At 45.8% G+C, this 15327-nt stretch overlaps 1 protein-coding gene across 2 annotated transcripts in view; it reads left to right on the top strand.

Annotated features, from left to right (window-relative positions):
* The window catches only part of LOC306930539 (apoptosis-stimulating of p53 protein 2-like), a 64512-nt gene that overhangs the window by 13762 nt on the left and 35423 nt on the right, over nucleotides 1–15327 (top strand). For both annotated transcript variants that reach the window (XM_079511559.1, XM_079511560.1), the window contains exons 3-5: nucleotides 7536–7683; nucleotides 10432–10545; nucleotides 14870–14940. In XM_079511559.1, the coding sequence (XP_079367685.1) occupies nucleotides 7536–7683; nucleotides 10432–10545; nucleotides 14870–14940 (333 nt within the window). The remainder of the gene's footprint in view (nucleotides 1–7535; nucleotides 7684–10431; nucleotides 10546–14869; nucleotides 14941–15327) is intronic.

Below are 15327 nucleotides of genomic sequence, written 5' to 3' on the forward strand. Positions count from 1 at the left end.
CTCGGGAGACTAATGCAGCAGAATTGACCCTTTACAAGGAGAGAATGGGCTCGCGGCGTCTCCGAGAGGGACGTGCAGGATCGAAATGCTAAGCCTCTTAAAAGCCGACTGGAGGGTAACTGTTCTGACGGGGAAATCGAACCACCAGCCCACTCTCCAAACCCTGAGTCTCTTTCTGTTCAAATGGAACCACCAGCCCACTCTCCAAACCCTGAGTCTCTTTCTGTTCAAATGGAACCACCAGCCCACTCTCCAAACCCTGAGTCTCTTTCTGTTCAAATGGAACCACCAGCCCACTCTCCAAACCCTGAGTCTCTTTCTGTTCAAATGGAACCACCAGCCCACTCTCCAAACCCTGAGTCTCTTTCTGTTCAAATGGAACCACCAGCCCACTCTCCAAACCCTGAGTCTCTTTCTGTTCAAATGGAACCACCAGCCCACTCTCCAAACCCTGAGTCTCTTTCTGTTCAAATGGAACCACCAGCCCGCTCCCCAAACCCTGAGTCTCTTTCTGTTCAAATGGAACCACCAGCCCGCTCTCCAAACCCTGAGTCTCTTTCTGTTCAAATGGAACCACCAGCCCGCTCCCCAAACCCTGAGTCTCTGAGTCTCATTCTGCCTGTTCTGGGATTCAGGGGTCTTCCCCATGCTGGTTGGGATTCAGGGGTCTTCCCCATGCTGGCTGGATTCAGGGGTCTTCCCCATGCTGGTTGGGATTCAGGGGTCTTCCCCATGCTGGCTGGATTCAGGGGTCTTCCCCATGCTGGTTGGGATTCAGGGGTCTTCCCCATGCTGGATTCAGGGGTCTTCCCCATGCTGGTTTGTGGTGACCATTTTTATCAGTATTCTGTTTTTACCACGGACGTACAGAATCAGAGATTCTGAATCTGTATAGATAAAGAGATCTAGACCTGAATGACCACGACAGGTCTGTAACTCTTGAGAGTGTACAGAACTACAGATGAAACCAAATGGACCCTTGCGGGGGTATTTGGGAAGTAGATTGAATTGGAAACGTATCTTGACGATTATGCAAAAACGATTGCTATTACCTCATTAATCATTGTGATCAGGTGTTTATGTAAACTTTGGGCCGGTCTAAGTTCTGCCTACTACTTTTGTTGGCATCCAGTCTACTATGTGTAGTAGTACTAGACTGCTCTCTGCCCTTTTGTGTTGGAGCACACGTGCGTTGGTGCACGTTATCTTAATGATCAGTCAGAATGACACACTGTGCGTGCGTGCACAGTGCACACACACACACACACACACACACACTGACGCACACACCCCCGATAGCATGCCTGAGATAGCATGCCTTCGTCTAATTGGCCATGGGTTACATTGTTTATGTTTGAACTGCAGGCATCCTAAGTCTTCTGGCAAAACAAGCAGGGAGGCCTGAAAAGCCAGTTCCCAGTGGACCTCCCCTCTCCTCTCGCTGTTTAGCAGAGGGACGTACAGGAAATCAATGGAACACACTTGTGTCCCTCATGGGGCCTCTGGTAGCCAGAGACAGAGACAGGATCCCGCCGAAGCTTGCACGGCTATGGCCGGCCGACATGACTACAAAACGACATCACAGTTATTTCAAACTTTTTGCCTCAATTAAGCTTTTGTGTGTTGTGAGCTCCTATTTATGCACGCCACCATTGCGCAACAAAGGTGATTGCTTAAATTGTTTATCGGATTAACCAATTAGGGCGTTTTCTAAATAAAAGACCCCACTGCTACAGGCAGCGGTGAGGGACATTAGACTGAATCGCGGGAGGCAGTCTAAGCGGGAACCCCTTTTGGTGTTTTAAGCATTATGTTATACTTTAGCTATTGAAAAATAGCAGATCTACAAGCTCATAGCGCGGCACTGGAACAACATATTTTCAGATTGGGGTCGGAGGCCAAATACATATAATGTTTGGGGTCCTTGACATGAAATAGTGTGAGCACCACTGACATAGAAACATGGTGGTTTTTCAGAAAACTGTCAGGATTTAGAAGACATTTGTAGAATGGAGCTCAGGTCTATATTGCCCAGGCCCTTTGCACAAGGGCCAGCTCAGCACCTGAAGGGCAGTAAAGAAAGAGCATGCATCAGTGAGATTGGGCGGACTTGGCAGAGATTTTGCACCACCCCTCCCCCTCCGGACTATCTGTCCTGACTGATGATGGGCACATGGGGTTGTTCAGATAGAGGCAGGCAGGAAAAGCACTGAGGTGATTTACAGTAAACCGCATGAACCCCGTATATCTGTCTGTTTCTCGCTCCGAATGAGCGACTCTTCAAAGTTTTTTGGGGTTTTTTTCAGAGCAGGTTTTTGGCTGGGGACCCCCGGAAATGCTTTGGCCATGTCCTCGCGACCCCCCCCGCCCCGCACCTCGCCACACCCCCAATACAAATTGACCGCTACAATAAACTTAATAATAGAGAAAATACATCATGAATAAATACTGAAACCAGATATAATCATTAAGAAAGTTTATGCATGTGTACTGAGAGAGGGAGAGAGAGAGAGAGAGAGAGAGAGAGAGAGAGAGCTAGACGCCACAGGCCATCATATTTTAATATGCACAAGTCTGTCCAGGAGATATAAGGCTGACCAGGCATTTTTCTAAATGGGGAGAACTCTCTCCCCGCCCCCAACCCCACGTCTTGCATTGGCCGTTTCAGATTATATTTTTCGCTCTTCTCCAATTTAAGGTGTGTGTGTGTGTGTGTGTGTGTGTGTGAGTGTGTGAGTGTGTGAGTGTGTGAGTGTGTGAGTGTGTGAGTGTGTGAGTGTGTGAGTGTGTGAGTGTGTGAGTGAGTGAGTGAGTGAGTGAGTGAGTGGACAAACGGAAACAACAAGTGGACATAAACACACAAGACCTGGACAATGCAATTTGGTGTGTGTGTGTGTGTGTCAGAGCGAGTACTCTACAGTAGTTTGACCTTGGAAAGTCAGAATATACACAAAAGCTGCACATTTCATTATCATCATAATAATAATGTGAAAAACATTGAAACAAAACAAACGTATAGATAGGAACTAGTTACAACAATGCAGGGAATCTACATGGAAGGGGGAAGAGTAATGGAGACGGAAACCAAGGAAACCGACAGAGTAATATAGTAAGATGAGCAGCGACACGCTTTGTTCTCGCCGCAAGGGTGGTGCTATGGGCTATACTTCCAAACATTGGAACTATCCCATTGAGATAGAATGAGCACTTCCGCATTCCATTGTTACAATGGGAGTCAAGTAGTCAACGCTAGTGTCGCCACTCTCTTACTAGATATTACTAGTAAGACTTTGAGAGGGAGGAAAGAAGCTTGCTGTCCTCTGGCCACCGATGCTCGGGGTGGAATTAATTCTGTCGTGTCCCCCCCCCCCCCCCCCCCCCCCCCATGCAGCAGCGGCATGCTCCCCACTCCTCCCCAGCCTCCCCTCTTTCCCCTGGGGAAGCTCCTCGCAGCTACTCTAGGAAGGAAGCGTGATATAGCAGTAGCTTGTCTCCTACTCTCTCTCTCTCTCTCTCACTCTGGCTCGTAGATTTAAGCGAAGCGCCTGAAGCCCCCCCCCCCAAAATGTGTTTATCAGTTTAACCGCTTGAACCCTATAAACATAAACATGGATATTTGAAAATAGTCGATCTACAAGCTTGTAGATCAAGCTTTTTTTAAATCTTGGGGACACATTGTTCTAAAAAGGGGACACATTTGTATTATTTGGGAGGGGGGGGGGGGGTGTCCTCGTCATGAAAATGTTTGAGAGCCAAAGGCCTACGGTGCACCGGGGGCTTGCGCTCTGTGGTTTAACTCCTCCTGGCTCTGCGGGTTTAGTGGGTCTCAGTTGTTATTAGTGAGCTGTTTAATTCCTCTGGACGGGGGTGTCTATCTAATGAATATTTAATGTGCTTAGGAAGTTGTTTGGCTGAGGGAAAGCCGAGTGTCAGAAAAGAAGCCTGTGCTAGCTTTGTCTCCAGCTAGCTGGACCGATTACATTCATTCCCCCATACTTCCAAGATCACACAGGAGACTCAGCGACGTTGCATATTCACTCAGTCAGCACATTGTCGCTGTCGGGTCGGGGCAGAAACCTTGCATGTCCCAAAACGTTTTCAGAAAATGGGAACCTGTGTTCCAGATTTAGTTTGTTAATACCTTTCATTGGTAACTGAAAGTACGGACATCTCACCCCGAAAGTCTGGATAACTCACCGGTCATGTCGCCCCAAAAGTCCAGACATGTCGTCCGGGGTGAGATGTCTCTTAACCTTTTCACTGGTTCAGTTACAGTATTTGTTAACCGCTCCCTCAGACACACAGTTTCACTAGTTGCACTGGGGGAGCCGAACCTTTTCATATACTGTACTGTAGCTGCCACCACCACATATTTTAGGTGCACCCTCCCACACATACTGGGGGAGGGGGGGGGGGGCACTTGAAATATCCTCATTCCTCACGCCCCACAGTTTGTGAATGGCTGGCGTAGACCGTATAGGTGTAGAGGGACTGTACTGGCAGTGAGTGAGGGAGGGTCAGTTTGAGTTAAGGACGGTGCATGAAGGTCACCGGTACGGTACGGCGTCAGCAAAGTGCCAGCAAATTACGGGATGCAGGCTGGGGGCCTGCATCCCGTAATTTGCTGGCACTTTGCTGACACTTTGCTGGTGGGAGTGGTCTGTGTGTGTGTGTGTGTGGGCCGGGGGTCCTGGATCATTAACTCCTAGTGCTGAGTAGAATGGTATTTAACTTGGAGCGCCTCCCCACCTGACCCCCCCCCTCCCTCCTGCACCATCCTCCCGTTACTGTTGTGCTGTCCTCCTTTCTCTTATGTTTTTTTTTCTTCCCACACACACTAAGCCCCGCCTCCTCTGTAGTTTCTCATTGACTCTCTCTCACAGACATTAACGGGGTCATTTGAATGCCCTTACTTACTCAACGCTAACAGGAAGCCCTGACGAAGTCAGCTGTTCCCAACAAGCTGTTCCGAATGAATGACTGACGAGCGTCAGAGATGTCTGTGAGGTGTACTTTACTCTACAGCAGGGGGGTGGCCCGGGTGGGGTTAGTGCTTTAATGATGGACTTCTAAAGAGTCCCGGCTTTGGTATTATTTAGCCAACTTCAGGACACCCGTGTCAAGTGAGCCTGATTTCTACTACATCGTGTGGCAGTATCATGAGTGGGTACTGGGTGGAGACTAGGGGCTCCATTTTCGTCACCGCTAAACCCCTTATGCCTAAACTTCTTTGCCTTTTTTTTTTACTATTTTGAAAAACATTTTTGAATAGTTCAACTAGCCAATCTACATTGACACGTTGTGAGCTGGTAGACTGGCCATTTGAACTACGGTATTCAAAAATGTTTTGCAAAATAAGGGGTTTAGCGGTGACAAAAATGGAACCCTATGTTGCCTGCTGGGAAATGGAAGGTCCCGGCCCCCGTAAATGTGTTGTCTTTGAGGTGTCCCTGAGCAAGATAAATTGTACCCCTAAGTGCCCCCCCACCCCCCCCCCCCCCCCTTGCCCCTCCTGCGCTTAAGTCTGACCACTTAGGCAGCAATCAGCCGGTTGAAGCTGAAAACAGAATTTCCCCCAAGGGATCAAATATGTCTAATAATAATAAATAATACATTATTATTATGCCACGGATGTAACTCACTCGGATGTAACTCACAACTGTGAGCTTGTAGATCAGCCATTTTTTTTTAGAGTGTCGTACTACAAAGTATAAATTGTGTGTGTGTTCTGATTTGGTGGTGGTGAGTCAGTCTGATCAATCCAGTTCTGTCGTCGGTTCTCCTCTCCCGTGGGGGTCTTCTTCTTCCTGCGAGAATCGTCAAGACCCCCAGATCTATTCTATTCTCACAGCTGTGTGGGAACTGTAGATTAGCGAGCATGATGAATCACTGATCGTTAGCTCCATTGAAGGGATCATTCATTTGCATCCCCGGGGGAACAAAGACACCGCCAGTGTGATTCAGATCCCCTGAGTCACGCACGTACACACACACACACACACACACACACACACACACACACACCCCAAATTGCATTGTCCAGGTCTTGTGTGTTTATGTCCACTTGTTGTTTCCGTTTGTCCTATAGTTATATTTATGCGTCACATTATGCTGTTGTAACGCTTCAATTTCATTTAATGTATATCTCATCTCTCTCTCTCACACACACACACACACACACACACACACACACACACACACACACACACACATACACACATACACACACCATCCATCCCTCACTTCCGTTTTATCTGCTGGCCATGCCCACGCTTACACTGGTGAAAGAACTTATTTATATTTTTTCTTTTTTCTTTTTGGAAGAGACTTTAAATTTGAGGAATAAGCAGTGGTGGAAAAAGTACTCACATTCTTTTTTTTATACCTATGTTAAGCAGTGCGCCCTAACAGTTGTAAAGGCTAAAGGCCTCTCTGACCATCGTTTGTTTTCCTGTCGGGGGACAACAGCTGCTACTGGTGCTTTGTGTCTGTGTCTGTGACCCTTCCTGACCTCTGATGTTCCCGGCATAGTCCCTGTAGTCCCGCTGACACTTCTAGAATACTAGGGGGAAAAACCATGGTCCGTAATGTGGATTTTAGACACTGTCCCCCCCCCCCCCCCCCCGAAGAGCCATACTTTTTATGGTCTCTACTCTACCCCCAACACATTGTGAGCTTGTAGATCGGCGGATGTAAGCGGATACACTGCTAGTGTCCAAGAACAGACACTCTGTTTCGAGTGTAGGTGTTTTGGTGACTCGTGAGGTTTGGAAAGGGCCGAGGTTTGTTGCACAGAGATAGACCTCGCTCAGCTCAGCTCGTGCCACGTCACACAAGGCACCTGTGGTCTAATATTGTTTCTATTTTCAGCCTTATCTAAGCTCTCATTCCATGCCGACGGACACATCAGAGCCGTGAACATATTTTGCTACGGCTTTAAAAGCCTCTTAACTGCACTTCCCGTTCATGATTATGACACACTGACAGGGATATTGTAGGTATTTATCTAGGAATTAGACACACTGACAGGGATATTGTAGGTTATTTATCTACGTATTAGACACACTGACAGGGATATTGTAGGTATTTATCTAGGAATTAGACGGCATCACACAGAGTACAATGGAGCAGCAGACATTTTGCTGGATAAAGTTTACCCATCACATGAGTTTACCATAAACTAATCTGAACGTATTGATTCAATCGATTGTTTAAAAGAAAATAGCTTTTTTATAAAATAATATTTTTTTCCAAAAAAATAGTAGTTTATCAGACACAAATCTGTTTGCTATAGTAACAAAAACATGGTAACACTTGACCAAGGAATGCAGGGTTGTCATTAAAGTACTAAGCAATATGGAGTATTGGAAGCAGTTCTTCAGTTCTCCCCTGTGTCTCCATCTCTCCTCCATGTGTTCCTGACATGGTACCAACCTCATTAACATGTCCCTGTCTCCTCCCTTTATTTGCATTCCTCCATTATGTTCCTGACAGCGTGCCAACCTCATTAACATGTCTGTGTCTTCCTCCTCCAGATGTTCCTGACAGTGTACCTCAGTAACAATGATCAGCATTTTACCGAGGTGCCCGTCACCCCGGAGACGCTGTGCCGGGACGTGGTGGAGCTGTGCAAGGAGCCGGGAGAGACGGACTGCCACCTGGCCGAGATGTGGCGAGGCTCTGGTGAGTGGCATTAAGGATCATAGCGTCCTACAGCATAGGAGGTTCTGGTGAGTGGGTGTGAGTATAGAGTATCTATACTTGACAAAGACAAAGCTGAAAGTCGTTAAATAAAGTTTGGAGCATCTTAAAGTGAGTTGCGAGCTTTATTTTTTTATTGTTTGACCACATTTTCTTAACATCAACAAACTCCTAGTGATTTGCCAATTATTTGGGGCGGTTTGGATTGGCAGCTCTGTCTGCTCTGTGCGTCTCAGGTATAGTGGGAGGAACATTAAAGCCCCTCCCCCGTCCTTTGATCCTCACCCAGGAAGTGAAGTGTGCACAATGCCACAATCACAGCTCGAGGACCTGGGCTTCACAGCCGTTGCCGTGACAACGCTGCCTTAAGTGAGTGAGGAGAGCGCCAGCCAATCTGCTCAAGTGTTTCCACAAGACAAAGACATTGTCAAGAAACCTCCACACACACAAAAAAACAAGAAACAAACAAAAAAAAAAGAAATAAGAATGAGACCACTGATGGCTTTAGAATTTTGGTATCATTCCCTCTTACCCACAGCGAGGTAAATAATCACGCACATAGAATGCAGAGAGAATAATGTAGTGCCAGTGCCTCCAGAAAGTAGGACACAAATAATGAACCTAGTATCTCTCTAAACAACGTGCCATCTACATATCAATGCACCAACCATACCATACCATCTTTATTTATATAGCACATTTAAATAACAACAAAGTTGTACCAAAGTGCTTTACAATAAAATAATAAAAACCACAACTTCATTTAAAAACAAACAACATACACAGTGTCACTTTCAACATCAAAAACACCTCATACTATGCTTGGAAATGCCACAGAATAAAGATACGTCTTGAGGCGTGACTTAAACACCTGAAGGGTGTTATGGGGGTCTTATGTGCAGAGGCAGCTCATTCCAAAGCTTGGGAGCTGCCACTGCAAAAGCCAGGTTCCCTCTGAGCTTCAACCTGGTTTTAGGCACCACCAGGAGAAGCTGGTCAGAGGACCTAAGGGTCCTTGTGGGAACATAAGGTTTCAGCAATTCAGAGAGATAAATGGGTGCCAAACCATTTAAACACTTAGAAACAAAGAGCAAGACTTTGAAATCAATCCTGTATATGTACATTGAAACTGTAGGATACCAGGTAAACAACACCCCACTAGACAGGCAGCTGCAGAAAACGGATAAAATCGGTCCGAAAAAACCTTTTATACAGACAAATGTTTTGGCGGCAGTGTGCAAACATGATTGTCGTCCTCCGAAATTCGCTCCCATATGAGAGTGAGACAGACAGACAGACAGACCTACAAGTTCATAGCGCGGCACTCGGTGCCGCGCTATGAGCTTGTAGACCTGCTATTTTTCAATAGCTAAAGTATAACATAACGCTTAAAACACCAAAAGGGGTTCCCGCCCAAAATCGGTTAAAAGGTTTTCCAATTTGCACCCCTTTTTCTTTGTTTTTATTTCAGTTTGGGCAACTTCACAGAATTATAACATGCATACTATTCCTTACAACTGCATCCTACCTGGGTCACGTTTTTTCCCCCCATTAGACCCCATGCATAGACTTGTTTAATGTCAAATATGAACTGTATTCCAAAAATAAACAAATGATCTCGGAGGAATTGACTCGTATGGATATGAAGCATCAACTGACGGTGATAAATCGCTAATGGCCGAATTAGTTACATTTCCCGCCAGAAAACAACATTTTTGTGTTGTTTTTATCTGTTGTGCTCAATAATCCTCACTCGGCTGTTGTGTGTGTTGGTCCATTTGTTTAATGAAGAGGCTGAATGATGAGCAGCTCTCTGGCTCGGTGGTAGCAGCCAAAATAATGTACGATGATAGACCCGAGGCCGTTCCTCATTGGAGATGCAGTGCAGTTTGGACGGATGTCCTGTTGAAATGAATACTCTGTCTGTCTGAAATGTAGTCAGGCTGGTGCACAAAGCACGCTTCTTCACGTACACAACCTTAGGTCGTGTGTGTGTGTGTGTGTGTGTGTGTGTGCGATACTGGTGTCACTGTCTTCAACATTTTTCAGTCCAACGACCCCTTAGCTGAGCCAGAGATTAAACATGGAACCGCCTACATACTGTAGTGTATAAAATTGTGTTGCACATTGAAGTTTTTCATGATTGTTTAGGGTACACAAAGCCATATTCTAACTGCAGCATTCTACATACAGTAGTACACTACAATGACTACACACATACTGCGCTCATTGTTTAGGGAACCGAAAGCCATATTCTGACGGCAGCATTCTACATACATACTGCGCTACTATAGACTAATAACAGTTTAAGTCCACACTAATTATCCATAATGTATAAATGATGGATACGGGGTCAGGAGGACAACGAGGCCTTTTCGTGGAGGGGTCAGAATAAAATTTGGACTTAAACTGTTATTCGTCTATAGTAGGGAACAGCAAGCCATATTCTGACGGCAGCATTCTACATACATACTGGGGTTATGGGCTAGGGGAACAGAAAGAACATATTCTGACGGCAGCATTCTACATACTGGGGTTATGGGCTAGGGGAACAGAAAGAACATATTCTGACGGCAGCATTCTACATACATACTGGGGTTTATGGGGCTAAGGGGAACAGAACGGACATATTCTGACGGCAGCATTCTACATACATACTGGGGTTATGGGCTAGGGGAACAGAAAGAACATATTCTGACGGCTCTTCCTTGCTGTGTATTGTCTTTGCAGAGCGTCCCGTAGGCGATGGGGAGAGGATGCTGGACGTGTTGCAGCGATGGGGACAGCACCGCGCCGAGGTCCGATTCTTCCTCCGCCACGACCGAGCCCCCAGCAGGGAGTCTGGTAAGCAATGGATTAAAGTTCTCAGACGCCAAGACTGTTTTCTTTTTTTTTGATTCCATAGAAGGGGGAACAGAACATCCATCATGTCGTCTTTTGGAGGCATGTTGCACAGCGAAAACGTGCTCTCAATGCGCATTGAGAAGCTTGTAGATCGTCTATTTTCGGTTATTATTTTATTATTTGATGTGGTCAAACTAGCAAGTTCAGAAGCATCTTCCATAAAATCTGTAATAGTCTCCTTTCATGCGGTCTTACAAATCGCGCATTTTTAGGACTTGGTCATGCAAACATTTTCAGTCGTGAGATTTTGTTTTTGCTTTAATCCACGGGTAAGCGTCCACCTCTGTGTACACACGCGCACACATGTGCACACATGCGCACACATGTGCACACATGCGCACACATGTGCCCACATGTGCACACACGCACGCATGGGAGCCGGAACAGGAATCGGTTTGGAACCGTTTCCTGAACCAGTTTTTATCGCACTGTCGGAGCTGGAATGCTATAGAATTACAATACTGGTGGAGCTCAAACCTTTCTAATTTCAAGGACCACCATGACTCTGAGAATCTGAATAAGGGTCCAGGTGGAACCCCCTATAGGAATCGTTAAAGGCAACAGTAATTGGACCTTTTTAAGAGCGAAACGTTAATACTTTCAGCGCCATTGCCGACGATTCAAGTCAATTGAAGCCTAATTTTGATACTGGCGCTTAACGCCATTGCCGACGGCCTCCGGCAATTGAGCTTTTATAGCGCGTTCGATTGCTCGAGCCAAAATGCTACTCACGTTAGCCGGTTAGCTAGCTGTGTTGTTAGCACAGCAGTGGATCGCCCATCTTAGATCGTCGTCGCCATAAGCATCCATTCTATCCATTTCTTTCAATCGCCTGTAACTCCTATTCCTTGTCCCAGGTGGCATTTTGGGTCAAAACAGCGTTTCTTTGACGGCACAGAGCTGACAATCTAGAGCTCTCCGGAGCTCCGGCCTGGATTCACATGTAAACAAGGCCCATCCAGCTGTGTGAAAACTCCTAACTTAGGACTACCGGTTGTGGACCGGAAATGGCGGCTTTTCAAAATAAGAGCTCAAATTAAAAAAATGCTGGCGTGAATTAGATCCTAATTTTTCAATAAATAATAGCGGTCTAAGTGTTAAGGAACTGGAATCATTATAATGCTAACACTACACTACACACACACACACACACACACACACACACACACACACACACACACACACACACACACACAAGTAGAGCTGACTCTTAAAGGAAAAAAAAACATTTGACACCTGGTCCGTCTGCTCCTGGGATTCCTCGAATGTTGCGCACGCACGCACGCACGCACGCACGCACGCACGCACGCACGCACGCACGCACGCACGCACACACGCACACACACACACACACACACGTTCTCTCTCTCTCTCTCTCTGCATGTGGGATCTTGTGGAAAAGGTGTATTACATAACGGCCATAGCAGACTCTTTCCAATAACACAGCTGTGTACTGTAGCATGTATCCTATTAGGACCCCCTCTAGATCCAGACATGGATTCAGATGAACGGGCTTCAAATCCCCCGTCAAGCCTTGTTTAGCCTGCATGTTAGAGACACATGGAGTCTGGGGAATGGTGTCCCACTGTAGAGGTGCAACACTTCATCCGACTAAGCAATTTAATTGATTTTAATAATACAAAAAAAACATATATATGAAAACAATAGTTTATTTAAAAGAAGAATCTTTAAATGATCTGTCCTTATTTTGGGGTCATTATTATAAGAAAAGTTAAATAAATAAATAATCAAACAAGCTCACAAACTCGATTTTCTTTGCATGACACAGCTGTGCGACAAACTATAAAATAGGTATTATTTGGTTAATATAAAACGCAATCAAATCAATAGTTGCAGTCCTAGTATGTCCCAGCAACATTGTCATTAGCCTGCTACTTTTCAGTTTTCTTAGAATTGCAGAAGAAACGTCTAGTATTGTAGTCTATCCTGTCCGGTTGCATAACTAAGCCCTCTTACCAACCCCCCCCCCCCCCCCACCCTCACAGCTTGAGTCTGGGGCAGGGATTAGATGCCCGTTTTCCTTTCCTGTTATCTTAGCCTGCTCTTGTTTTCCCACACGGTTAGCTTAGCTCAGCTCAGCTCAGCCCCTACAAAACAGCCGGGTGTCAAGTAAGGTTGTTCTTTTTTTACAAACGGCTGGTGTATTTATCTGAAGTGTGTTGCGCACGTGGATCATCATGGCGCGTTTATGGCACTAACCGTGTACTCCATCAACTCGACTCGAGTTTTATTTATAGAGTCACGTCCCAAGTTTACACCGTGCATAAAAACAAGTGGGTGAGATTATTTTCGTGCATGCTTCCCGTGAACTGCAGTAACATTTGAAATTAACAACAAGATGAGCAAAGTCTTTTGCGCACCTGATTGAAAGGCTCAGCGACAGGTGCGTAGGTAGGTAGAGCAGCAACATGCAAGGAGAAGGAGACACCCACACAATGTCTTCGCTTTGCTCAGTAAAGACACATTTGTATTACATTTGCAACGTTTCGGTCAAAAGGCAAGGGCAAGGGCAAAATGTAAATAAGAGCGTTTTTTTATTGAGCAAGTGAAGACGGTGTGCGGGTGTCTCCTCCTTTAGCTCGATTCTACAAAATGTCTTCTAAATCCTGACAGTTTTCTTGAAAAACCTCATGTTTCTATGTCAGTGGTTTTCAAACATTTCCATGTCAAGGACCCCAAAAATACATCTGAAAATATGTTGTTTCAGGGACCCCCCCCCCCCCCAGAAGCAAACATTTGAGTTAAAAACGTTCACTCTGAAATAATATATATTCAAAGATTTGTGCCACATTTTCACGATTTTTCAAAAATGCTTAAAACACCACAAGGGGTTCCCGCCCGAAATGGGTTAAATAAACGACAAGCAAAAGAGTTGAAGCAAGAGCGACACTATCTAATACGTAATGTACGACAGAGTGCAAATAAAAAACGCATGTCAAACGGCAGCAGAGATCAAATATGCAAAGTAATAGATGTCTGGTGCTGTGGTGTCCTCATCCTGAGCAGGTGGACTAAGCTTGTTCTTCTTGTTGCTAATAAGTATCCCCATGTGTCTCCCTTGAAGGCTTAACACGGTTTGGCCTCGCTCACTGAGACTCACTGAGTGTCGGTACATGCATGTACCACATGTCAAAGGGTTGCTGCTCAAAGCCATTATGTAAGGTTAAAAGGGGCTTTGTTCAACGAGGGTCTGTGTTCCGCTCCACCGACTCCCTAAGACCCCCACGGCCGATGTGTTAATAACCTGGATCAACAACATACGTGCTCCACAGACACGTGGAATGTACGCACACGCAACGCACGCACACACACAGACACACAAAGGGCGCGGCCCGCTGAGTTGTGGGTTAAATACTCTGGATTATGACGGGTCCGAAGACGACCACTGATCTCTTTGTGTGTCCCTGCGAAGAAGTGAAGCTCTAAAGCTGCTTCAACACAAGCCAGTCTGTGTTTGTCTAAACTCCTGTTGGCCTCTGACCCCCGTGGCGGAGCCAGCCTAACGAGGACCGTACACACCTGTGTGTGTGTGTGTGTGTGTGTGTGTGTGTGTGTGTGTGTGTGTGTGTGTGTGTGTGTGTGTGTGTGTGTGTGTGTGTGTGTGTGTGTGTGTGTGTGTGTGTGTGTGTGTGTGTGTGTGTGTGTGTGTGTGTGTGTTGAGACTGTTTGTCTGAGGAGGGAGGGAGGGAGCGATGGGGGGAGAGAGACACAGAGAGAGAGAGTGAGAAAGAGAAGGGAAGCTTCTTGCCACTTTTGTGACAGCATTCTGTGAAGGCAAACTGTTTGCTTTGTCGTTTGCTGGAGTTTGGAGTAGGGCTGCCGGGTCAATTAACTTAAAATATAATAGAAATGATATCGATTACGACCAATAACCGACTTAAATCTTACTCATGTAGGTTAATTGAGTAATCGAGACGCAGATTATAATTATATTATATTGTTTTTTTTAAATTGTTATGTTGAATCGACGCGTAAAAAAAACATTTAAATTCTTTTAAAAGAATCGGTTAAATCGAATATGCTTCGTTGTGCAATGGTCGTGTACAAAAAACGGATAAACAGCCGATCTACAAACTCGCTATTTTCGGTATTATCGCCCATTTCTTTGTCTTTGCTAATCGTTTACGGGACGCCATGAGGACCGCCTATAGCGTGTTGTGAGTTTGGAGTAAACAGACGAGACATATCATGATGCAGCTGATGATGACTGAGCGGGTGCTGTGTCGTTTCCATGGTTACTCAGCAGGTTCCAGGAGCCTGGAGCCCAAGAGGAACGGAGTGAAGGCTCCCCCGGACAGAAGGATGGAGAACGGGGTGAGTCTACTCTACACTACAACACACATGTATACTCACCTTTACTCCTCCTGACACAAGGATGGAGAACAGGGGGAGTCTACTCTACACTACAACACACATGTATACTCACCTTTACTCCTCCTGACACAAGGATGGAGAACGGGCTGAGTCTACTCTACACTACAACACACATGTATACTCACCTTTACTCCTCCTGACACAAGGATGGAGAACGGGCTGAGTCTACTCTACACTACAACACACATGTATACTCACCTTTACTCCTCCTGACACAAGGATGGAGAACGGGCTGAGTCTACTCTACACTACAACACACATGTATACTCACCTTTACTCCTCCTGACACAAGGATGGAGAACGGGCTGAGTCTACTCTACACTACAA

The sequence above is a fragment of the Electrona antarctica genome (genome assembly GCF_951216825.1).
Source record: "Electrona antarctica genome assembly, chromosome: 10".
NCBI lineage: Eukaryota > Metazoa > Chordata > Actinopteri > Myctophiformes > Myctophidae > Electrona > Electrona antarctica.